The sequence below is a fragment of the Uloborus diversus genome, chromosome 7, assembly GCF_026930045.1.
Source record: "Uloborus diversus isolate 005 chromosome 7, Udiv.v.3.1, whole genome shotgun sequence".
NCBI classification, from domain to species: domain Eukaryota; kingdom Metazoa; phylum Arthropoda; class Arachnida; order Araneae; family Uloboridae; genus Uloborus; species Uloborus diversus.
Window position 1 is genome coordinate 67,577,011 of NC_072737.1, and position 27,252 is coordinate 67,604,262.

A 27,252-nucleotide genomic window follows, 5' to 3' on the forward strand; every position below is an offset into this window, starting at 1 on the left:
AAAAGAAAAATCACCTTCATAATGATTCAGCAATGAATTCATGAGCCACCAGCGCAGCCAGAAATACCATCTGGGCCGGGGCGTGGATGAAAAAAAACTTCTGGAGGGTTTTTGATGAAAAATACCTCCTGGGGGGGGGGTTGTAATAATAAATACCTCCTGGGGGGGTTGTAATAAAAAATACTTTCTGAAGAGGATTTTTTGATCAAAAATTTCTTTTGAAGGGGTTTTTTGATTTATAACAGCCTTTTCATATGCATAAACTACTGTATTAGAATTTGCATTTATGTTAAAACCAATGACTCGGGGAGGGGGGGGGGGGCTTTCACCCTCCCCCTTTGCTGTACCACTGTCATGAGCAAAAGTAAATAAAAAAGGAAATTACTATTGTTTCCACAAATGGCTTGTCCGAAATTAGAGTTGACAAATAATTTCGTTTCACTACTCTTTTACTAACTTCTTGTGCAAATTTGGTTTAATCAAATCCGGTCACGTGCAATATGGCCATCAGAAACACAGCTGGAGGGGGGGGGGCGGTATCCTCGCGTAGAACCCTTGGATTCTTGAGCCATATTGCCAGTCCTAGACGTCAATGTTCATTCACGCGATGGCGTATGATCCCAAGGGAGAAAATTCTGTTTTTTTTTTTTTTAACCAACCCCTTCCCCAGTTCAGGGCCTGCACTTAATGTGTGAAAATAGAGTGAGTTTATTTCGATGATGTGTAGTGCTAAAAAGGTGCCATTGGTAGATCAAAGTGCACATAAAAAGATTTGAATTTTTGTGCACAATTTCTTGATCTGCCGCAATTGGATTGAAGTTTCGAAAAAATGCAGTTTTTTTATGTTTTTAGCCAAAATTAGTAAAAATAGTATGTTTCTAATTTCGACGATGAGTTGCGCGGAAAAGGTGCCATTGGTGGCACTCAACTCCCATAAAAATTTTGAGGTGTGTAGTATACTTTTCTTTGCCACAAATGAGTAGAAGTTTTGGCAATTTTCAGTTTTTTAACGTTTTCAATCAATTTTCTCAAATAGTAAAAATTGTGTTTTCGCCATATTTCTCTGCCACAATTATATAGTTTTATCATATGTGATGCATTTTTAGATGCGTGGTGTGTTTTATATTAACTAGTTTTTTTTTTTTTTTTTTAAATAATTTAAAATAGGCTATTAGAAAAAGCAGTGCAGCTCTGTTTGATTTGCAGTCAAAACCAACGGGGGTAACGCAGAGCTCGTTCTTAATCACTGGTTAATCTTAAAATCAGAACAAAGTTATTATCTCTTGACAAAAAACAGTCGCGTGAAACGGCACTCCCGTAAGAACTTGAAAAGAGAAATAAAGAACTGCAACATTTGTGGTGTACATTTTTCATACGAACGAACTCCCGTTCTTACAACTGATAAATAAGATAAAGTACTGAACCTAAGAACTTTCTGACCCAATCAAACCCAAGCTGATGGCTTATGATATCATTCTAGATTACCTCTGTCATGTATTTCAAAATTTGGCAAAAGAAATGGAAAATACTGAAAATTTGAGCACAGACCAAAAACACGTAATTGATTAGAGTAAAGAAATTTACACAGAGAGGCCCCGTCGGAATTATGGGATTCAGCGGTGAAATGAGGAGCGGGTTATGATAACATGATCGCTCCACGAGAATGTCTTTCACCAATCTCACGAAAGGACCGAATAAAGTAGCTGGCGGACTGGCTTGCATTTTAGTTCATGTTTTAATGCAATTTCAAAAACATGTTTCGTAAACTTGCCACAATATCGAATTTTAATTAACTACCAATTGAAATTCAGTAATTGAGTGTTTTGAATGAAAATGTATCTGAAGAAGTTTAGCAAGAAGCTAAGGATTCTGGGATACAACGTTGCAACTTCCGGCTTCGATTTCTTAGTATATCGGGGCCTCTCTATGTAATTTCTTTACTCTATGCAAATACTTTAAGCTGTATTTTGATTCAAAACATTGCATTACTGAATCTCAATTGGTTGTTAGTTTAAATTTAGATATTTATGTAAAGTTATGAAGCACGTTTTTGAAGTAACATGAATTAAAATGCAAACAATCCCGCCAGCTACTTTATTCGGTGTCTTTGCGAGATTGCTGAAAACTATTCTTGCGAAGCGATCATGTTATCATAGAGCCGCTCATCATTGCACCACATAATTCCGGCTTCAATATCATCTCTTTTTTACCATAGACGGGGCCTCTCTATGTAAATTTCTTTATGATTTCATCTCCTTTTCACCATAGGCGGGGCCCCACTAGTAAATTTCTTTACTCTATGATTAATCCTTAACTCCAGTAGATAGCGGTCATTGCTGACCATTTTATGTTTCTTCATTCTCCTAAAATGACAGTCTTACCAAAAGAACAGTTAAGTCACCGGATTTAGTTCAGCCTTGTCACAATTAAGAATTTCCCTGCGTGTTAAACTCTACCAATTCATGTTATCAAATTATCATGCCTTGACGCAAGTTTCACTGTTAAAACACGCGGGTTACTTTAGCATCGGCTATTATTTATACGAGGATGTTCACTAAGTTAGTATGTGGATGAATCTTAGAGTAAAGAAAAATTGGTTAAATTTTGTGCTAGGAATTTTTTGTCGAACCTGCGAAGTGGTGTATCATTTCGTTGCTCATTCTAGGCCGTGAGTTCGAAATTTGGAGGAAAAGTTTGGCGTCTTTGGAACCCCCCCCCCCCCCCCAGCTTTTCTGTTTCAGTTGCCAATGGTAAGCTCAGACGTAATTTTAAAAGAGTGATTAACTTATGCATTTTCTTATGCACCATATAAAAAGCTCGTAAAAAATGTCGCTCGATGTTAAATTTCAGTTGTCGAATTGTTTTTTTCCTTGAAAAGTTAGACGTCCAAAACGACTACTAAAAGTAATCGTGGTCGCTAAAATTAAAATTTTTTGTTGAAATATACGGCTAACGACCGCGTATTTCGAACCCTAGTGTTGGAAAATTTCAAAAAAACTTAACAGTCTGTGTAATAAAAAGTGTACAAATGCCCCCTTTTTTTTGCGATTAAATGCTTAAGAAGTTTTATCCAAGAAAAGGATGACACAAAATGGCCGCTGAATTTGGGCTGCTCTTTATGGAGTTCATCGCGCGCGTGCAAGTCGGTCGTCTTCAACTTTCCCTGAATGCAAAAGCGGGAAGCGATTTTCCAGGTCCATTTAATTTCCCCCGCTCAAAAGGCCCGCTGTCCTAAATGGGCATTTGATTGCCGAGCCAATACGCGATTGGCGTATCTGTCGCCGTAATTAAGTGCTTTGCCCCCTCCCTCGGTCAGACACCTCCCTCTCCTTCCCTCCTCCGGAAGAATAATGGGACTCGGCAAATGAGGCCCTTGACCGTGATGCTACGTCGTAAATGACGTCACCTCTGGCTGCCGCTCATGAAACAAAACACAACAAAAACTGGAGCACGTGGTTTTAGGTAGGCGATACGAAGATTTTATTTTCTCTTTCTTTTATTCCCCCACCCTCCTTCCCGCCTTTTTGCGTAGTTTTATTTTATTGATTTTTTTTTTCCGTGTGAGAAACAGAGGAGGATGATAAATTATTGACGCGAGCTACACCTGTTGAAGAGCTGAAAGGAGTTTTGTTTATTTTCTCGAGTTTCGCTTGAATTGAAATGGAATTTTGATTGCTCCGCTTTATTTGCTTTTTGGTCTCTTTATTTTGCTTTTCCTTTCTTGATCCTGGATAAAATGGACATTTATTTATAGCAGTCTCAAAGTCATTAAATGGGTTTTAAGTTTTTTTTCAAAGGTTTACTGCAATTCAATTTTGTTAAAAATGGACTTTCTAAGGACGAAATTTTACTTATGACTAAGAAAAGTAGTGTCCACACAACTAATGGCGAAGGAAAATTAGCATTTTTTTCCGCTTCAACAAATATTTCTGGGTCCTCTTATAGAGGGGGGGGGGGGGGGGCACTTGCTTAAAAATATATCGCTTGAAGCTGTACAGCAAGTGTTCGTCAGAGTAGTTCATTGAAAATGGCTACCAAAGAATTAAAGTCCCAGTCGCCAAAAGTGACGACCACTGTTTTTATATTTGTTGAAAATATCAATTCAGAATTTTTCAAACGTAGAGCAGCGTAGGAAATAAGCGGTATTGCATCGAAGTTTGCGATGCAAAAAACAGCATATTTTTTTAATGGTTTTGGATGACTATCTCTGTTGACAAACAGGGTACAAATGACTTTATTTTTTTAATGGCATAAAAGTAATTTTTTGATATTTTCATATCCTAATTGCAGGGTTTGCCGATATATATCAGTCGATATATATCATGATATATGTCTGATATTTACTTTGAAAATATCATGATATTTTCGATATTTATTTTTTCAACTACCGTATTTTCAATTTGAAAATTATATTAATCGTAGCAATATTGTTTGTTTATTATTAAAAATAGCCAAAAGGTTATGTACTATATTTTTATGATGCATTAATACATCATTAATATAACAAAGGAATATAATATTCATTTTTTTTAGTTGTATTTTATATTCATAAAATTGTGAGTAATGTAAAAATTTTAATTCTGATTAAAAGTGCCTAATTGAATACTAAACATTGGTCAGATCTAAAGAAAATGTCTTATGACTGTGCACCGGACTAATATGTGTTAGTTTTGAATCATATAACTGCATAACTGCTAACTCAGTAGCTAGCAGAACAAAAATGAGCAAAACAGCTTTTGATATTTTCGAAAATATCATGATATTTTCGAACTCTGCCTAATTGTCATTGTCCAAAACTTTTTAATGCACACATTAAATATTATATTACTTGAAACTTGTTTGTTTTATTGTTGAACTAGCTGCGTTGCCCGGCTTTGCCCGGTCCACCTTGAGAATAAAAATTGTGTCAAACGACATATATTCAGCAATCAGGCTTAAAAAAAAAAAAAAAAACAGCTTGCGAAATTTTCCTTCCAAACAATGACGACAGATATTAAAATACTTTTAAGAAATTAAAATGCGAAAGATGAATTTAAAAAGCGTAACCATGGAAACACGAAATAAAATAAGTTTAAGAAATTAAATGCAAAATAAGGAAAGAAACAATAGATTCAAAAAGCGTAACCATAGAAACGCGAAAATAAAATGGGTAACAACTTGAATGAAGATGACATTTTTCGAACTTGATTTTAAAACTCTTGTAACTGTTTTGTCTTTGGAGATGGAAGCTTAGTTTTTCGACCATAGGTCGAGATAGATCTGGAGTAAAAAATGTCGCTTTTTCCAATGGTGTCCAAACAAATTGCGTAGAACACGGGAAATTCAACCCTTTCCAACAATGTGTAATATTAATATATGTGCAAGTAATTTTTCACCCCCATATTCAAGTATTTATGTGAAAATTGAACTTAAATTGGAATAAAAAAGAACTATTCATCGGATTTTTTTTTTTTTTTTTTTTTGAACTGGCCTGCAAACCTTTTCAGGACTTAAAGGAACAAACTGAAAATTTCAGCGAAATCGGTCGAGTACAACCCAAATTCAAAATAATAGAATATCAGAACTGTTAGAACAAAACTTGTCCCTAAGTCGGGAAAAATGAATGCATGCAAATTAAAAAGACTAAAACTCATTATTCATGAATGAGTAAATCAATTTAAAGAACTTTTCAGATATTATTTTTACAATTTATCGATCATTAACACTACAATCATTATTGGAAAAATAGATATATTTTTCATATGGGTCAAAAAATTAGAATAATCTATTCATTCAATGTGAATTAAAAAAAGTAGCAAAAATATTTGCATGCCTATTACCCTATAGTTTGTCACAAGTATGGAGATTGGCGCCCGGATAATTTTACGCTCTTTTAAAAGCCTTTCGTTGCTCAAAATGGGTCGTCAAGGTGATAAATAGGAAAAAAACGAAGTTACATATTGTATCATTTCTTAAAGTTAGAAAAAAAAAAAAAAAAAGTTATCCATCTCAATTCAAATGAACGTTTTACAATCTATGGTTTGTAATATTTTAAAGGAATATAAAAGGTCTGACCCACTAAAAGGTAACCGAAATAAACGAGGTGGAAAAATTGTAACGCCTGGCAGAGATAAACCCAAATTAAAGCAAATTGTCCAAAACAATCGTTGAAAAATGCTTCTTACTTCCATAAGTGTTGGACAGAATGTATAATTATCATATCCACGCCAACTACTTAGACAGTTGCATAAACTGCAGTTTTAATTGCGGATCTACGAAGTAGAACCAAAGATAAGTATGAAGCAGAAACGTGCACGACTCTCCTGGAGCAAAAAGAAGCTCAAACAGGGGGCAACCAGTGTTGCCAGATGGTCAAATCCAGATTTCCCCAAAGTCCCTTCCAACTTTTCCCCAAAAACCGATGTTTTCTACCAAAATTCCCCAAATGCAAAAATTATTTTTCCACTAATATTTTCATAAAATGAATAGACTTCCTCTAATATTTTTGTCTCTTGAAATTTTTTCCCCCCCAAATAGCCATAGTTTCTTATAAAATTCCCCAACTTTTTTTTTTTTTCTTCACTTTTTTTTTTTTTTTTTTTTTTTGTCTTCTTAATCTTTATCTTTACTAATAATAAAGCTGAAAGTCTCTCTGTCCGGATATCTCTCTGTTCGGATCTCTTTCTGTCTGTCAGAATCTCTATCGCGAATATAGCACCAAGACCTTTCGGCTGATTTTCATGAAATTTAGCAAAGAATTAGTTTGTAGCATGGGGGTGGCACCTTTAAGCGATTTTTTGAAAATTTGATTTTGTTCTTTTTCTATTCCAATTTTAAGAACATTTTCCCGAGCAAAATTATCATAAGATGGACGAGTAAATTACCAAGTTATCATAACGTGGGCAAGTCAATTGGCGAGAAATTCATCATGCATTATTTGTAAATATACAGGGGCACCAAAAGACCTTTTAATTTTCTACTACGGGCAAAGCCGTGCGAGTGCCGCTAGTCATAAATACAAGAGCCTGACCGAGAGATTAGAAATAACCAAATGTTTCTTTTCTACTCGCATTTACTACTCTGCTTCTGTATGTACATTTAAACTATGATTTTTGTATATATTTATCCAAGAACACTCTTCATCACACTTATTTTTACCTGTTTCACGTAAAAACTAGTTACTCACGCAGAACATTAATGCGAATTCCATAGCATAATATTCTACATAATGCGAGATACGAATTCCATAAAGTTGAGCAAAGCTAACCCAACGCTGTTTGATACAATGTTCCCACTACTTCTTGACGCGAATTTAAATACGAAAAAAAATCTTTTTTTCCCGAGGTTTTTTTTCCCCCAGGTTTTCCCCAAGGAAAATTTTTTTCCCCATTTCCCCCAATCTGGCAACACTGGGGGCAACAAGATTGGAAAAATATTATATTCAGTGATGAATCTTTTTTTTGAAATATCTGTGAACAAAAAAAGGTGTTCGAGTTTGACATTTAAAAAGAAAAGCGTATGAGAAATATTGTGTAAGACGTTCTCCCCACTTTGACACATTCTTCTTGGTTTGTGGGTGCATGAGGGCTGTTGGAATTGGGAAGTTGTATATATCTTAAAATAAAACAATGAGCGACTTCCGCTGTTTATCAATAATACTGAATCATACTTCATCTGAGGCACAACAATTACACATTTAGTGACACATTTTATCTTACAGCAAGATTCTACTCCGTGTCACATCTCGTAATCGTTTCATAGATTTTAAACAGAAAGAGGAATTTCGGTATTAAACTGGTCAAGCAACTCTACCAATCTCAATACAATCAAGAATTTGTGGTACCGTCAAATCTAAACTAGTATGTTGTGGCCATCACGAAACTTTCTTCTATATTTTTCTTTTTTTTTTCTGATCCCTCCCCATGCTTGACGAGGAAGCAATATTCCCAACAAAAACAAAATTACACATGCAGAAACTTGACTACCATCCCAATGTCTGAATTATTGCAAAAGCAAAGCAAAGAGCGAAAATTGAAAGTTATTTTAAAAGCCTTGCTTGAATTAATTACAAATATTTTATTTGTTAACAAACATAAGATGGCAACAGTTAAAAATTTTAAATCATTGAGATAATATTTCCAATCATTTCCATTCAATTAAAATCACGAGAAATACGCAGACGACAATCTATTACGATTTATCTTTCTTATTGTTGCATTAATAAAGCTATTTTTATTCAAAAAAAAAAAAAAAAAAACATCAACACCTCTTGGAGCGATTGGCGTCAAAATTGAACCAAAGCCTGTTTACATATGGATTCTCATATATTCCAAATTTCAACCACAACGTAGCATTACTTCTTGAGATAGGGCACTCACAATGGAAAAAAAGAACGGGCGATTGCGCTACCCCCTTTTTAGCTGTTGACACCAAAATAAAATCAGCTCTTATACCCACTAAGGACTACTTGCCGATAAATTTTTCTTTCATTCTGTTCATTATTTCTTGAGATACAGCAGTCACAATTGACGACAAAAAACGTTCTATAGCTCAACCCCCGTTTGAGTTATTGACACCAAAATTGAATCAGCACCTGTTCCTGTTAATGGCAACATATGGACCAAATTTTGTTTGATTCCGCTAGTTACTTCCTGAGGAATAGCAAGCACACGTAACTCAAAAAACGTCCCATTACTCTACCCCCCTTGGAGGAATTCGCGCCAAAAACCAATGGGCACAAGTTCACATAGGGGCACATATGTGTACCAAATTTCGTTCGATTTCATGCGGTAGTTTTTGCTGTAGAGCGGCCACAAAAAACTGGTCACACACATACATACACACACACATACACACACACATACATACACACACACATACATACACACACACATACATACAGACATTTTCCAAAAATAGTCGAAATGGACTCAGCACACCTCAAAACGTTCGAATCCGTCAAAATTCGAAATTCGAAAATTTGCACGAATCCAATACTTTCTTCTATGTATTAGATATAGAAGAAAGTAAAAAAGCGGTATAAGATCTGGTGCCCGCCAACAAAATTGAGCTCGTTGCCGCATTGAAGAGGGTATGGAAACTGTCAGAATCGATTAATGTAAACAGGTGGTAGAATCCGTGTGAGAGAACGGATTAAAGCATTGAATCCAGCAAAAAATGACGCATTCTAGTATTGATATTGTTCCGTTTGAAAGTGTTTTTTCCCCCTTTAATTTGAATATTCTATTTTTTTGGCTCAATGTAAATCTTCATCACTATAAACTTTTGGTTTATTCTGTCTAAGATTATTTTTTATTGATTATATTTGAAATGAAATGCACACTTTAAGGTCTAAGAAAGGTGGCACGTTCGTTTAAATACCTAATTTGCATTTATATTTAGTTCGAATAAACTTTTTTCCAAAAATTGGAAAGTTTTCTATTATTTTGAATTTGAGTTGTAGTTCTCGAGTTTTGCGAGTGTCGCAAAATTACTTTTCAATTTTATAGAACTACTGCACAATATCCAAATCAGAGGAGCCGTACTGTTCCTCAAAATAAATGCTCATTTCCCACACTGATGTAGAGCTTATGAGCACCCCTTTTGTCTCGCTTTTCTATTAACGAAATTAATGCATAACCAATAGGTAGGCTGCCAGATTTCTGAAATGTTCAACCGAGACACCGGAATGCCCCCCCCCCCCCCCATTTCCCTTAGCGTCACTAGTGTTCGAATGGGTACATACATACCCCTGGATGATTTTAGGAGCGTTTTACAGGGCAGTTATTCTCAATACTATGAATAAATGGTTATTAATTATAAACATAAAGCAGGTGGGAAAATTGACATAAGCAGATAAAACTGGAACTTTTCTCTTCCAAGATGTAAGCATTTACAATTTATTGTAATTAGAAAAGAATACTTTGAATGAAGAATAAAAAAATGAACAATATTTAACAACAATATTTACTTTTCATTTATAGGACTTTTTTTTTGCAATGGTTTTAATCTTTTTTAAAAAATCCTCATAAGTTAATCTGATGTTAATTTTGCATGTCAGTGTTGCAAATGATGAACTAATTATCCCAAAGAAGCCTCCACAGTTAATTACTTTCAGACCTTTTCGGTCATTTATAATCAAATTTATCTTTTCCAGGACGTGAATAAAGGTCAAGATTCAGAAAATTTCTAAGTGGCCAGTGGCCACTAGACCCAAAAACTGAGGCGACTGAGGATGTTTTTTTAGGTTGCTACTTTTTTAGACTAGGTCGCCACGTGACGAGTGGCGACCGTGAATCTTGACCTTTAGACATGAAGTAAACCGCTCGGGCCTATTGGCAATAGGAAGTGGCAGTTTTTACCTGAAACAGGATAGAAGAGCACAACCCAACCATTCTTGTGCCCATTTCTTGGTTTTTATCAATAATTGTTCCATTGCAATTATTATTATTATTATTTTTTTGTCAGAACGTCAAAGCTTTTGCACTGTGAATTTAGTATCGTGCTCTTGTGCTTATATTAAAAATAATTTTCAAGTAAAATGATTGATTTGGTTCAAATCAAGCTTTTGTGTTTGCTTGAATTCACCTAAACTCGGACTGTGTTTTAAAACGTTAGGTTTTAATCCTATTTAAATAAGCGCATTTAAATTTTGCATTGTGTGAGTTTTTATTTTATGATGTACAGTCGGGGAGAACTTGAATGTCTTACATTATTTAGTAAATGCACAGGAAGCAGAAATTGATTTTAAGTATGTTTTGTAGCTTACTAGGGAAAAATTTAATAATTTCCTTGAAAACCTTCAATTCTGAAAAAAGAGGAAAAAACGTGGTAAGCTTGGCAGTTTTAATACGAAACTGATCTTTCGAACTTACCCAAACTCCATGTCACTTTGCTATGACTCTTTCCTATCACCGTATATTTCATTCTTTTTTTTCTCTTCATCGTCGCGATCATCTTCAAACAAAATGATCTTGATCTCCAACAAGGGCGTTGACATTTCTAGTTTGAAATGATTTCAAAAGAATTCATTCAATTACATTCTAATATTACGTGTTATCCAAAACGATGAATATTAAAGCAAGTAGTGCTATAGTAAATAACTTTGCTAAACCTACTTTAAAAAAAGCACCAAAAGAAAATTTTAGGCGCCCCCCCCCCCAAATAAAAAAAAACTTTGAATACACCAAAAGCACACCAAAAAAAAAAAGATAAGTTTTAGTTGTTCTATTTGCTAACCCTTTGGTTTGGCGCCTGAGTTTGAGTTTCGGCTCATATGGCAATTATTGAGAAAAGCAGTAGCGTACATAGACTTCGGTGCGCCTCCCTCCCCCTCGCAAGTGCGCCGCCAAATATTTTTTTTAAATAATTTTAACAGAGTTATTTTTTTTTCAGAGTGCGCCCCCTCACCTCTTGCGTCCGCCCCCCCCCCTCCCATCCACGGGAGGTGCTATGTACGTCACTGGAGAAAAGCTTAAAACGTGCATGGCAAGCGCAGAGTGAATGAATGCTTAATTTCCTTATTAGTTACACGTCTTTTTGTGGGATGAAGGTAAAAATTCAACATACAACGGAAGTTATGAAATGGAACGTTAACGGAAGTAACGTCAAAATTTGGCGACAAGTTAGCCAACAATGGGAATCCAAATCCTATATCAGTTTGGCATTACTGTGAGATTTTATGCAGCGCTGTTAAACCATTGTCGAGATTTGCATTGATTATTTCTGTAAAGCTGTCTTTTCCGCATCAGTTCGCGGCTCCTCAGGATGAAGATTTAGCTCCTCACAAAAGTTATTTCTACCCAATTTTATAGGTAATGAAACAGTTAATTGGGGAAAAAAATGCTAATATTTATGTTTCATTTATAATTTGCAGCAATAATAATATCATTTGCAATTAGCTACTCTCGTATTGTCAGCACATTACATGCATTGCTCTACTTCTTACGAACCGATTATTACTCTGCGCTCTTCGTGGATCAGAATTATTTTAAGTATAAAGATAAAACTAATATCGAAAATCCATTTAAAAAAAGATTTTCAGAAGGATAACTTCGTACGGAAGACGCGTACTTAAGTCTGGGAGAAGGAGGGTAGTGAGGGTCATCCCCCCCCCAAAAAAAAACCGTCGACAATATTATTTATCCATTATTATTTTATATGATCGTAATTTAATAATTGCTTACGAGATGGATGAATGCAGAATAGCATGAAAATATATTATTACACATTGTGTTCTAATATTTTATGGATAAAGTGCAAGTGTTTTATGTAATCTTTTTGATTTATTTGTTTAAGTAAATATTTGAAATAATGCTTCCTTTCATGCTTTTGATATTAATTTAAAAAGTTTGCGCAATAGTAGGTGCCTTATTCCTCGCAACTTTTGGTACTTTTTATTGACACTCGAACTGTCAGAAATTTTTCGTACCCTAAACTCCAAATTTTTCAGCATACCCCCGCCCCCTAAAATGCTGGAGCATTTTAGGGGGAGGCCCTGACTTAAGTACAAGCAACCCCTCCTATTTTTATTTCCTAAATATTTACTCGTCTAAGTTATTTCAACTAGGAAAGGAAAAGGAACTGGCAGAAAGCAACAGAAAGTAAAGCAGTCATTAAAAGCTCAAATAAATTGAATTAGCATAAATAAATTACAGTCGGACCTCCATATATCGAACTTCCACATATCAAAATTTTCTATATATTAAAATCCCAGCAAATTTCTATGTTCATTACATAGAAAAATTGTTTCTATATATCGAAAAAGTCTCTATATATCGAAATTTTTTGCGAGGCATTCATAGGTTTTTTTCCACTTTAGACTGTATTTCTCATGAAAAATGAAGGTTAGCGGAGAAAATTATGATCACTAAAGGTTGCTACGAAATTCATAAGGAATAGGGGGTTCAAGGGTGTGTAGATAGGGTCGTTGTTCCGTTCTGGTGTTCTTACATTCCCTCAAGTTTATTTCAAATCTTAGTTGCAACCAGTAACACTAAAATCAGTGTCAAGTTATCCTTTTGTCTGTTGATTATCATTCCTAGTATTTTTAACTTCAGTAAAAATCATTCAAGTTAAGTAGATTGATTTTTTACTTTTCTCTCGATTACATTGTTAACACGAAAATCCCCTAATGTGGCGGTTCAAGTTGAATTTCTGAAGAATGAAGGTGTATGGAGGAGCAAAAATGTAATTTCTGTTAAATTTTTAATTATTAACTTTCATTTAATCCGATGCTCGTTTAAATTAGAAGTTGGGTTTCATGCACGAAAATTAGTTTTAATTTTAATGTTTTAGGATATTTTTATGATAAAATAAGATTGTGTTTCTATATATCGAAATTTCTATATATCGAATTTTTTTCCGGCAATTTGCTACTTCGATATATGGAGGTCCGACTGTATTTGAACGATTTCAACAAATGCAAAACATTTCTTTATAAAAAATGCCATCATTAACATTAAAAATGTTTTTTTTTTTTTTTTTGAAGCAATCACGATTGCTTATTTCTTTCATCTGACTGTTTTTGGCGAGCTATCATTTTTCCCACCGGCGCACAGTGGAGTATTTGACTGAAAATCCTGGCCAAAAGTCCAAAATTAAAAATTTACCCGATTTTTATGAAAATTTATTCCATGATAGTTGACTAACTGGTGCATCGATCGGCACCTGTTTTGAAAACTTGAGTCACATACAATTTCTGATAGCCTCGGTGAAAGATGAGATTTCTATAAGAATTTTCGCTTTTTTGTTACGTTTCAGCTTAATTATTACGTTTCAATGTAGATTTTTTTGTGGCTTTCTAAATGAATGGAATTGAACCAAACCAATTTTACGGTATAAAGAAATGTCAGGGCTTAGTGCTAATTATAAATCAAAGTAAATATTTTTATTTTCTTTTAGTGAAAAAAATAAAGAAAACTTGGTACGTGAGATTTTTAAAGGCTTTTCGCCTTAATTTATAACTAGAGAAAGCTTTTTAAATGGGTGTCGGGCTTGGTCGGGCTGTTTTGAAAGTTGCATCGTATTTGGCAAAGTCTCTAGTGCTAATTTCAGAAAAAAAATCTTCCGCCTACAACTGCCCTTTTTTTAAATGATTTTTTTAAAAAAAAGTGCATAATCCGATCTTTTTGTGACAAGTCATGATTTTAAACTGAATTTACCTACAAAGATTTAATAAATTTGCAAAAAAGTTATCATAAGTACTACTGAATGAAAAGATCGACATATTTGAGCGCACAAACAATAAAATTTCAGACACGAGTTTCATGGTTATGAGAAACCGCTTCATCAATGTGTAAAGATGTAAGTTATGGAATGAGAATCATCCAATTAATTTCGAAAACGCTTACCTATATGCATCGCTAAAGAGATTCACTGCACCCCTAAACCATGTGTTTGCGTTCAGTTATATTAATTTTCTCATGTACGTTAATGAGTTAATAAATTAAATTATTTTGTCATCTCGCTAAGAAAATGTGCTCTTCCTTAAAATTGAGATAGATTTTAGATAAAATAAATAAATATTTATATTTTTTCAGCTCATTGCTGCAAATAATGTGCCGGGGGAGGGGGGCTTTCCCCCTTATACGTAGAAAAAGGGGAGAAATACCCCCCCCCCCCACACACACTTGCTAGCGTTAGGAGACAATTGTAATTGTCTCCTAACGTTCCTACGCTAGCGAGCTATCCATATTTAAGACATTTTACCTACTCATTGTGAAATTAAAGTTATATAAAATTTTAGTTCCAAATTTGTTCGTACAATTTTTAGCGGGACACATCACACGATGTAAAACTAAGGATCGACCCAAGGTACGAGTACAATATATACAATTCAAAAACAAAGAGCTTTTGAATATCCATTTTCGAGTGTTTTTACAGTTAAAATATCCTAGTTCATTTATTTATTTATTTATTTTCAATAGAAAAAAGGTTCTTTGTAAACCCGAAACCCTTGTCTTTAATTCTTTTTGTGCATGATTAACTCGTGGTTTTAATAATTGAAACCAAACGAAAATAATAAAATTGATTATTTTTTTGGTTTCAAATTAGTGTTTTGTACAGAATACTAGGATTTTTTTAACCGCTTTTTGCTCTTTCCCCCCTCGAACAGTGCACTTAATTACATATCTTCAAAGGAAAACAGCAATTCGCATCGAACATGTTTACTTATCACTTGTCTAAGCATTATTGGCAAAGAGCCAACCGTGGCATTCATTTCGGATCGAGTGAAAATTATTGAAAATTTTTATTTCAACTCATTGAAAAAAAATTCATTATAAATCAGTGAAAGAACATAACTTCACCGTTTTCGCTGTAAATGAAGGTAAGGTGTTTATATTATTTCCTTAAAAAGTTTCAGAGCCATAACATTATTAGAATATTGGATGCGAGAATTTTAGTTTACATGGATTGAATAATTGAAAAAAGTCGAAAAAGTGACCTCCCTTTGTAAATTCTTAGAAATTCGGTTAATTACGTTAGAACTTCAAACAAACCATAATCTTGAAGAAAATTATTTTTCCTATCTAGTGATGCATTGGGTTTTTTTCTACGTTTACTAGGATCGTTTTTACGGTCGAAAACATGCAAAAGTCTAAACCGTGGATAAAATATTAAATATTTCATTTTCTAATTCAAATTTTAAAAATCGAGTTTCAAATTGTAACATTAGACATTTCAGACAACTTGTATACCAAGTTTCATGTCTATAAGTGGGATAGCTTCGCCGTACAGCGCACAAACGCACACAAGGATGTCGCCTTCAGAAGGGTGAAAATTTCAAACTAGTTTTGGCCAGGATTTTCAGTCAAATACTCCACTGTGCGGCGCGGCGCCACCCTCTGCCAGCACCACCCGTCGCGTCGGCCGGCCGGCCTCACGATGCTGCTCCTCTAGCGAAAACCGTTTCCAGGTTGCGTCCATATCTTACACACACACGCATACATACACGCACCAACACACACGCATACACAAACACATACACAAACACCACCATACACACACATACACAAACACATACACATAAATACACACAACTGCCCACACATTCATGCCTGCACACAGACACAAACACATATGCTTACACACACATACACATACCCCGCCTCCACGCACACAAACACTCATACACACAACTACCCACACACTCATGACTGCACACAGACACAAACACACATGCCTACACACAAACACACATGCCTACACACATACACATACCCCCCCCCCCCCCACACACACATACAAACACACACTCGTGATTGCGAAAAACATAATTTAAATTCAAGATAACAAAATTAAAATTAATTTTTTTTTTTTTAAATTTCAAACTATGAGTTTCACAGGTATTTACGGGTGATGTTTTACTGTTTTTGCTGAGAAAAATATCAGGTCATTTTTATAAAACACAGAGGTGTGAAATTTATTATACTCAAGGTGCAAAAAACAGGAAAATCAAATATTCCGGTTTAAAAACCACCTGTAGATCGTTTCTAAAAGCCTACCTAATTATATTTTTCCAGAGTAGTCAAAGTACTACATATTATTTCTTCGCAAAATTTCCTATAGTACTTGTGATTTCCCTTCCTGGCAACACTGACCTGCTGTTATGCTCTGCTGCTGTTTCCAAAACTGTTTCATCAGCTATGAGTTGTGTGAAATATTTTTTCATGTGTTTTTGCACTAAGACCACCAAATAACAAGTTTATAAATGTTTTTGTGTTGCACATAGGTTTCAGGGAACAATTTTAGTGTTCGTTTTCACGTTTTCCCCTTTCAACAACGATTTTGGTGAATTTTGTAAAATCTGAAATGGGGGGGGGGGGTAGCTGCCTGATCTCTCATCACGCAAGAAACTATTGGTTATGTGTATGTTAGACCAAAATACCTTTTCACAAAGAGAAATTGCGAAAATACTTACCATTCCTCAAAAAACTGTCAGCAGAACCAATGTTTCTGTCTAAGAAAACATACCAGTTATCCCAAAGAGGTTGGGAAAATGTGACAGAAAACACAAAATGTCTCCAAGGATGGAAAGCAAATTTATTCGAATGGTCAAGACCAACAGAAGAGAAACTAGTAAAGACCTTGCTAACAGTCTGAAGCATTATGGTGGGGAGGTGGACTCACGATTAGTCCGGTGACGGCTCATCGCCAATTTGATGCTTGCTCGAAGGCCACGCAGGAAGGCCAAAATCACCTCAGATATGGCAAAGAAAAGGATTCTGTGGTCTCTAGAACATCTCTTGAACATATTTGGCCCACTGAGTCCTTTTCTTTGCCGTAACTGGAGTGATTTTGGCCTTCCTGCGTGGCATTTGAGCAGACATCCCATTTACGATGAGGCGTCGCCGGACCAATGGTGGGTCCACCGTTTAGCTCCACACCAGAGTGCTTCAGGCTGTCAGAATGGTCTTTACTGGTTGCTCTTCTGTTGGCCTTGACCATCCGAATAAGTTTTCTTTCCATCCTTAGAGACCTTTTTCATTTTCTGTCACATTTTCCCCATCTTTTTTGGGACAAATGGTATGTTTTCTTTGACAGAAACACTGCTTACACCATATATTGGTAGAGAGCTGACGCATGCGCAACTATTCGTGTTGCGCAGTGACAGTGTGGTTTAAAGCCGAAGATAAGGTGGTCGCACAAGTTATCGTCCACTATGATACAGGTCCTTTTTTGACCACAAGGGCCCACTCCCTGGGCCCGCTGCTTGTGGAGTTTCTGAAATGGGGAACCACCGTTAATGCCCGGCTTTATAAGACACTTTACGGAGCCTAAAGCGTAATTCAAACAGCGTCCGCACATCACGTTCGCCACGTGAAGCGGACAGAGTAACGTTTTCCGAAAAGGGAGAAGCATTCATACTTTGCGAATGCGAAAAAGGCACATGTCAGTCTCTCACCCAATAGTCTCACCCATAGAGCGCGCTCATCTCGTGGAGACCAATGAAATGCGACGCCCAACTCTACGGACGTCAGAGCCGTCAGATATCTGGCTTCTCGTCCCGTCGCCGGGTCCCGTACAATACGGCTTGCTGTCATGGCAACGCCGGCCGAAAACTGGTTTTGGAGAGAAAAGCTTACGTCGGTGACGGATGTGCGGACGCAGTGAGAATGTTGCATAATGCAACATGTGAAAGTGGATACGTTTGGAAATAATTAAGGGGTCATGACCATCAATTTCATACACCCCTTTACGTTTTTGACCTCTTGACGCTCACACGCGTCTAGTGCAAGTTATATAATAAGCGTTCATAGTTTTAATTTGTCTTTTATATATAATCCCACTTAAAATTTCCTTATGACACAACTGTAGTTCTTTCTGAAAACTGTATGATTTTCATGTTTATGTAGAATATTAAAACTTTTTTTTTTGCGTTTGTTGGGAGGGGGTGGGATAGGGTGACACCACAAATTACCGCCCCGGGTATCACCCATGCTAGGTACACCACTGTATAATGTTACTCTTAAAAATTTGATCTTTAAACTAAATATATATATTTATTCTAGCTTTTGTATCGGAATACTAGTTTAATCATACTATTGCTTTAAAATTTGTTAACAGTTTTCCTCTTATATTTGTGTTACCATGATAACGCATTTATGACATGGTTATAAAAAAAATGTTTAGCAATAAATATTTTTTCAATTAAGAAATCTTTTAAGTGAGCTGGTAAAAAATTAAATTTCACTTAGGTGCAGTCTTGTAATCACTTTCTCTAGAACTTCTATTTTGTATGAAATCAATAAATATTGTTATAAATTGTGTGCTGTTTAGTTTGAAGTTGATAGTAGTATTAAATAGTTTAATTATTAATTTATCGTGCTTTATTAATGTTGATATATACATTTGTTTTCTCGCAACATACATATTGAATTCTTAAAATAACTTTCTTCCATTTCGAAGAAACTTGGCTACACTGCTTCTGGTGGACTAAAATGGCTGAACAACAATCAGAGGCAATAGAACTGGAACGCATATAAAAGTTTTGCCTTTTTTGTGCTCATACACAGATTAGTGGTTTCCCGGTTCTTTTACCAAATTGTTAGATGAGTCAGACTACACTAGTATGTTCTCAGTTGATCAAAGTGTCAAGCTATGACACTTTAATCAACTGATGTCGAATCGAGGAAACTATGAAAATGTACTTTGGCTCTAAATCAAAAGCTCAATCCATAAAACGCGCTTTTAAGTTAAAAGGCCTTTCGACAAACTTTTTATTCAACTAATATATTTTTAGTTCCCTCCCCCCCCCCCACTCCTTAAATTACTCTAATTTTGAAGCTGCCATTCTTTCAATCTAAGCGTCACTTTTTACTTTTCACTTCAGGGTTCCCCCAACAACCACTAGTTGTAGTTTAACCATTTGGATAAATCCCTGAAAACTGTTTAGCATCTGCTTTCTGTTTACAGTATTTCTATTCTTTTCATATTGGTACACAACACAAAGTATATTAAGTAAAAATACAAAAGCTTTTCAATAATATAATATTTTTTTTCTGAATTAATTGGCATGTTGTGCAATGAGCAAAGATTAAGAAGGAAATGTACTCCAATCATCATATCATTTGGTAACTTTTTCTTTTAACATTCGTTAGTATTAGAATTATGGATTTTACTCTTGAAAATACCGCATTTATCTGCATTTGCAGAAATCCACATTTTCCCCCTCAAGAAATTATACATACTTTTTTTTTCTTCCACTTAAAAAATAAGTCTGCAGACTTTCTTAAGAATCCATGACACCTGTCGTAGAGTAGCACTTTTCCTCTTTCTGCAATCCGGCAAGAGAAAACATTTCCTACATTACTTTTCACTCCAGGGTCCCCTGTACCTACCACTATTTGTGGTTTAACCAGTTGGATGATACCCTGAAGACAGCTCTGATTTTTTGATCCAGACCAGAAGCCGAGCACCCCCAGGAGTATCCTTTCACTTGGAGGACTTAGTGACTACGAACATATTTAATGTCCCATAGTTACTTACCATCAATGAAGACTGAAAATTTTTTTTCGGCTAGATCGAATCCTCTCAAGTCCCATGCCTTACGACGGCCCCAGTCTAAACGCCACTGCGATCGTTCAGTTTGGTTGGCAGACATTTATAAACTTAGATTCAAAATTCATCAAAAAAAAGAGAGAGAGAGAGAAAGATGCATATCGCTGATGCAAAAGTATCGGAAAGTTTGGGGAGGGGGGGGGGGATCTCAAGTGTGTTGTTCTTTTTGTCCGTTTTCATTATGCTATATTATATAACAACTAGGATTTGGTTGTTTACTGGGTGAAATAATTGTTTTTAAGCACGTTTCAATCCCCCATCAAACCATGTGTATTTTATACAAACTGATGTCTACTGATACTTGCACAACATTCTGGGATCTAAAATAGGTTTTTAACCACAATACACGTCATTCGTATTGATCGAATTTTTGCACAGGAAAAAAAATTTTGTTTGACATAGTTTATAGGTTAATGACTTTTTTTTTTAAATGTTTGTGTTATACGTTAATGTTAAATTTACTGGGAGCTGGGGAAGGAGAGGGTAGAGAGAGAGAAAAACGAGAGGTAATAAATTCATAATTTCGATTTTAGAGAACTGTTGCTTTTTATATGAAGCTCCTCGAAGCAAAGGAGAGAAAGTGCCAAAACTTAAAGTTCAGAGTAAATTAGTACAAATAGTAGACTAGATTCTCATCTGTTTTGAAGCAAGAGATGGTGCTGGTAGCCCTGGTTGGTGTACAGCACGATAGACTGAAGCCTACCTAAAGTTTAAACTTTGCCCACGTTTTACTCAAAACTTAAAAAGTCCACTTAATCAACTTGCTTCTCACTGCCTCATATATTGAATCACTTCGCAGATTGAAATTTTATATTAATGTGTTCTTATGTTTATGTATTTATCTTTATTGCAGGGTGTGCAGCAATATCCTGGTATGCAGCAGCAACAGCATGGCCCTGGCATCCCACCCCCACAGCCATCGCAGATGTCTGGAGCGTACGAGCCGCACCCGCGTCAGCCCCAGATGAGCCCGTACGGTGGTGGTGGCGGCGGCCCACCCCAACCTGGGGCGCCACCCACGCAACAGCAGCCTGCGCCCTCGCCACAGCAACAACCGCCCCCACCTAACCAGCAGTCTGCTCAACAGCAACAACAGACACCCCCCTCACAACAGCAGCCACCTCCACACGGCTCTGCACCGCCATCTCAGCAAGCGCCGCAACCGCAGCAACAGCCATCACCGCAGCAGCAACCTCCATCTCATCAGCAGCAGCAGCAACAACAACAACATCCTCAACCTGCGCAGCAAACAACACAGCAACCTCCGACGCAACAGCAGCAGCAACAGCAATCACAGCAGTCATCTCAGGTTAGAATTTTTGTCATACAAAAATTACTCTTTAAGCGAATCTATTCGATCGTAATGTTTGACCGCGGATTGTATGTAATTTGGTAATCTGCCAAGTAAAGACTATTCCATCTGAATGAATCTAGCAGGGGAGAAGGGAAAATAACGATGGGATTTTTTGATGCACGCGTTTTATAATGTCTAGTGCATCATTCATTTATTGCATTCTTTAAAATAAAATAAGGGAAAACAGAAATAGTTATCATGGAAACAACAAAAAGAAAAGAATTTCATTTCGTTCAGGAACGTAAAAGCAAAATGGTAAGCTCAAAACTTTGTTCTGAATAAATAAATCAATTACTTTTTGCCGAGAGAATAATGCTTTAGATTAAAAAAATGTTGCTGAGAGCAAATTTTCATTTTTACAAAACTAAGGCTAAATAATAGAGAGGCAAAAGTGCGCATCTGTAACAAACCAACTAACACCCCTATAAACTAATAGATCCGTCCATTTCCACCTATAAAACCGAATATTAGCCTTTCCATGCAATCGATGGTCAGACAGTAGTTGGATTTTTTATGCATGAACTAATTTTTGGGATGGGTGAAAGGTAGGGGGAGGGGGTTTTGTTATTTAATATGAAAATTTTCGTAATAAAGAGCAATTTTTACCTTATCAGAGAGAAATCAGCATTAAATATGTTTTTTCCTAAATAACGTCTTCTGAAGCGATAATTTCTCCCATTTAGCAAAATTCAACTGTAAAAAATTTCATCAATACTGAACTTCAGTAGCTCTTGACGCTTTTTTTATATTTTTCACTTCAGTACCGCATAATGTATTCGTATGGTTTCATCAAATGCGCAAATACGAGATTAAGTCATTAAGTAAGTGACAAAAGATAATAAAAAATAATAATTTACCATAATAATTACGTGTTAACAGTTTTTAGTTTTCCACATAATCTCCTGCAACGTTGGTGAATTATCCCATTGATTTATCACAGCCCCAATCCAACTACGTAAAATTCTTTGGGTTGCTGTCGCATTCGCAGTAAAACTTCAGGTCGTCATCTGTTCAAGATGACTCCTGGACTTCAACATCCATCTTACAGTCCAGACTTGGCCCCAAGCGATTTCCAACTGTTTAGTCCATTGAAACAACATCTTGGAGGCTAACAATTTGCATATGAGGCACTGAGAAGCTAAGAGACGTAAGTGTCAAAGTAAAGAATTTTCAAATAACCAGTTCAAAGGATGGGAGAACATTTCCTCTGCTTTGGGGGCAAGAAATGGTACTAGTAGCCGTGCTAGGTGATGCTGTACAGCGTGATTTAGAAAAATAAGTAAAATCAGTGAAAACTTACCAAGGATCTGAATTTCAAATACGTCTTAATTTTTAACTTTAGCGTCCACTTACATGCCTTTCTCAATACCATACTGACGTTGCCGACAGCAAGAAGGAAGTCCTGTTGTAGATGGGTCCGCAACGCAAAGCATTTTGTGCATACGAAATTGGGGCTCTGATAAAACGATAGGATATGTGCATTATCGTTGCAGGAGATTACATGGAAAAATAAAAATTGTTTTTGAGTGATCATCGTGGTAAATTATTTTTTTTAATTATCTTTTGTGACTTAATGATTTACTCTCGTAGTAGTGATCTAATAAATTTGTTGCCTTAAAAATGTAATGATTTTACATTGCTGTTCCACCACTCAATACGCCCACCTATTACTTATCGTTTACTTTTTTTCTTTTTGAAAATTATGAACCAAGTCTGAAAAAGCGTTGAAGAGGAAAACAAGCGAAGAAAGCGTTGGGAAGGGGAACTAAACCTGATTGATGGTTTTCCTGCGGTACTGCAAGGCGTACAAAGAAACTGGTTGTAGGGTTTTTTTTAACGATCGCGTAGCTCAATTGATTTTCGAAAACGAATGCACTTATCCAGCAAGATTTGTTTGTATTGCGAAGCCTTGGTTAAAAAGTGTCCGTCATATATCGTTTTAATTCAAGGATCGGTATCGAATCATAGAGTAAATCTTGATTTTAATTAATCGTTCTTGAAATGGGGTGTTTTTTTTTATATAAATGTTACGGTCGTGTGAGAAATAATTCGATGTTTTATGTCCGTGGTGCCCAACTTTTTTTTTTTTACTCGAGGGCCTCACCTCAAAATAGGGTGAATCTCGTGGGCGAGAGTACATATAAAATTCAATATATATCTATATATTTTTTGTACATTATATGTGAAACTTATATATATTTTTACATATGAATCATGAAAGATGCAGACGGGAAATAAAATTACAAAGTAAAAACTGTTATTATCATTAAAAAAATAGGTAAGTAAGTAAAAAATAAACAAAAAGAACATGCTTATTCTATTGATACGATTTTTCCATCTGTTTTTTGAGAACCAATTTTTGGCTATTTGCTTTCAAATTTGCATCAATCATTCATATTACCAAGTAAAGCGCATCGAAAGTTTCCAGAATATCGATTCGGAACATTGAATGTAACAACGGGCCACACCAATCAGTTTCGCGGGCCACATATGGCCCCTGGACCGTAGGTTGGCCACCACTGTTTTAAGTCGATGAGGAAATAGTAAAAGATACTAAGAATTTTTAAAGTGTGTGTGTTATAAGAGTTAAGTTCATTTATTTGAAATGGGTTTAACATTTCAATTCAATGATAGGCGTTAAAAGTCGGTATTAGTGACACTGTTTGCGAAAATTAATAACCCTTAATATAAGTGATGATTTAAATAAGCAATATGTGACTACAAATATCCATTTGTTCTTGATTTTCCTGAAACAAGGTAGATACAGCAGCAAAGTGTATATTCCGCCTCACTATTGTAGGCACTCGGGAAAACTATATAAAAGTCAATTTGTTAATATACTTAAGTCTTGCATAATTGCGAACAAACAAGGATACTTTACGAAGAAAGCTTGTTTCGACATAGCTTCATTTTAGCAACCCTGGCTTCTGTAGTTTTCAGTTGGTTTTGAAGTAGATTCGCCCGAAGGCGCATGCTAACAATCGAGTGGTGGACTGTTTCCGAGGGGTGAAGCTTAAACGATTTAATTTGTCAAAATAGGGGTGAGAGAAGCTCCTGCGTTGTAGATAACCATTATTGGCGTTATGCCAATATTTCTCCTCTTCCGACCCAAACAGTGGTCATCTAAGGTCAAGAATCTATTACGAGAGCGAGACTATAACGTATATTTATTGATGTTTGCTATTTTCATTGATTTATTTTAGTGCTTTTTTTTCTGACATTTTATTATTATTTTTAACTTTAAATTATCGTTATGCGCTCATGCACACAAATATACACACGTATGCATGTTTGATATTCCTGCGACTCTCGTTCCTAAACTTTTAAATATTAGCTAAGACTGGATCCAAGTATGGAATGCTATGGAAATTGCTACTGACCGTTTTTCATTAATTGTAAAGCAATTGGGAAATCGTTAGCAGCGGCCTTAAGTAAAATATCACAGAAGAATCGAAAGAATCGATATTAACCGGCTTTGAGTTGATTTCGGGAGAATATATTAACTTGAAAGCAATATAATTTGCATTTGTTCCGTGCTATATATTCGTGTGAGGAAATAAAATAAGATAAGAAAAAAACTCAACTTGCTGTCTGAGATGGGTGTAACATCCGTTCTCATTCTTTCAACCATTGTTTTGTTCCTTCTCCTGTTTTTCTTAATTTAAAGAACCTGTGTCTTTGAGGAGAAAAAAAGTCCAAATAGAAAATGTTCTGCGCGGTCTCATAATGCGGGTTTCCAACAAAGCGCCACTTAGATCTCTCCCTTTTTTCCCGGAAAAAAGAGAAGGAAAAGAAAAACTTGTGAACGGGGGCGGAAAAAAAGGATTGCAGGGATAAAAGGGAGGGGGCAGAGTATAAACTGAATCATCTTCTGTTGCCGTTCCCCTGTTTGACATTTCGCTACGGTAGGAAAAAAAATAGAGGCTAGCTGGAGCTCGTTGATGTTTTTTTCCCCCGAAATAACCCTTTCTTTGCGTGTTTTATTTTTCTCACTTCTCAGGTTGTGAAAGGAGAAAATGGGAGGAGGGGGCAGGGACGATGAATTCTTTTACCCACCCTGCTGAAACACTGAGCGCAGTTTCTTTATCGACGACTGGTTATTCGAAGATAAGAAGTGTCCTCTCCCTTTTTTGTCAGTTTAGCATTTTCTTTTCTTTTTCTTTTTTGCGTGTTCTACTTTTCTGGGAAAAATTTAGTAAAATGACTTGCCTCCCCCCCCCTTTCTTTTTTGAGAGAAGCACTTATCAATTCGCACTCCATTTCCTTATGGTTATAAAATTTTTGCCCTCTTTTGAATCTTTTTTTTTTCCAAAAAGAACTATCATCGCCCGCTTTGTTAATCGTCGTTTCTTGACCCTTATTAGAAGTTAGAGTTGCTCCATTTCTTTTTTCAAGAAGCTGAATTTATTACTTAATTTGTATTTTTCTATCTGAAAACGCTTAAATTTTAAATTTCTTTGACTTACGTTTAAGATGTATTTGAAATAATTCACCCCTTTCAGAATTTCAATATTACATCTTTTATTCCGTAACTTTTTTTTTTCTTTTTTGTCTTGTCTTTTAGCTCCCCTTCCTCTTTTACTTATTAATTACTTTTGAAGGATACATTCTGATAGTATTTAGTGAGATGAGATAAGTGATGCATAATTTATTTCTGCTAACCATAGCCATTACATTTGATGGGTAGAGAGAAAAAACCCCCGTTAGTAAAAAAAAAAAAAAAGCATTTGAATGTTTGACTGACGGGATTCCCCCCCCCCCCCCGCAGTACCGCTTATTTTCAAACAAATATTTTCGCTGACTTGCGGAGTTTTGTACAAAAAATATACTTCAGCAACCACAAAATGGCATCATGAGGGATGCTGAATGACGGGTTCTTTCTACTGTTCCCTTCCTTTCTTTCCGAAGTGTAATACTTAAAATATTATTATAGGTATGACTGGAACAAGGAAGAAAGCGAAAAAATCCTTGACTTAAATGCAAAATGTCAAAGTGGCATGAAGTTATTTATTGCCACAACAAAATAATCAAAGTAGGACCCTCATACTCTTAAATCATTTCATCTGTTTGAGATTATTTCAGCTCCAAGATGACCAGAATTCGAACAGTGTGTGTTTCTTTTCAGAAACGGTACAAATCCACCACCAAGATGGTAGTGTGCTAACTTGTTTTTCGATTACAACTGATTTTCGTTTGTTAAAAACCAAAAGTAACATCTTCATATATGCTATGTCGAGCGGTAGAATCTTTTTCTTCCTTTCCTCTCCCCCTCCCCCCTTTGGATAATACATGCACCTTTGTGATACGACGAACGAAAACCCTCCTCATTCTTCATCTTTCTTAATCTGAAAATTTTCGCGTCAAATTATTAGCGAGAAAACTAGAGTCTGGAATTTATTAGCACGGAACTCACTACGGGCGCGTTTGGTTCGACCCCCCACTGATAAAAGAAACTGCAACGACAATCATAATAGAAAAAAATATCTTAATTTCCTTAGTTCTGCTTTTTCAGAAGTTTTTATTTCTGAAGAGAGGGAAAAAAAATCCCCCCAAGAATAGTGCGCGCAGTATCGCTGTGCCCGAAGCGACGTCAATTTTACCCCCCTCTCTCCGCAAGCGATACTGTCGCCAAATTTCTCTCCCTCCCCTTCCAATTTCCGACCCCCCTTTCCATCTCTACTGTTCCCTGATCCCCGCTGATATTCCTCAACCGGCGTTTCGAAGCGAACTTCAATTTAACAAATGCGATATAGGAGGATGCTTTGGGGCTCGTATAGGATGATGAGGAGGAGGAGGCAGGGGGGAGCAGTGGCGCTGCACTTCCATCCCTCCCTTCGTTCTTGATGCGAGAGGTGGGC

The 27,252-nt window shown here is 36.0% G+C and overlaps 1 protein-coding gene across 1 annotated transcript in view; it reads left to right on the forward strand.

Annotated features, from left to right (window-relative positions):
- The window catches only part of LOC129226721 (trithorax group protein osa-like), a 212,500-nt gene that overhangs the window by 102,164 nt on the left and 83,084 nt on the right, over window positions 1–27,252 (forward strand). Inside the window, exon 3 of the mRNA XM_054861350.1 lies at window positions 20,894–21,349. Coding sequence (XP_054717325.1) covers window positions 20,894–21,349 — 456 coding nt within the window. The remainder of the gene's footprint in view (window positions 1–20,893; window positions 21,350–27,252) is intronic.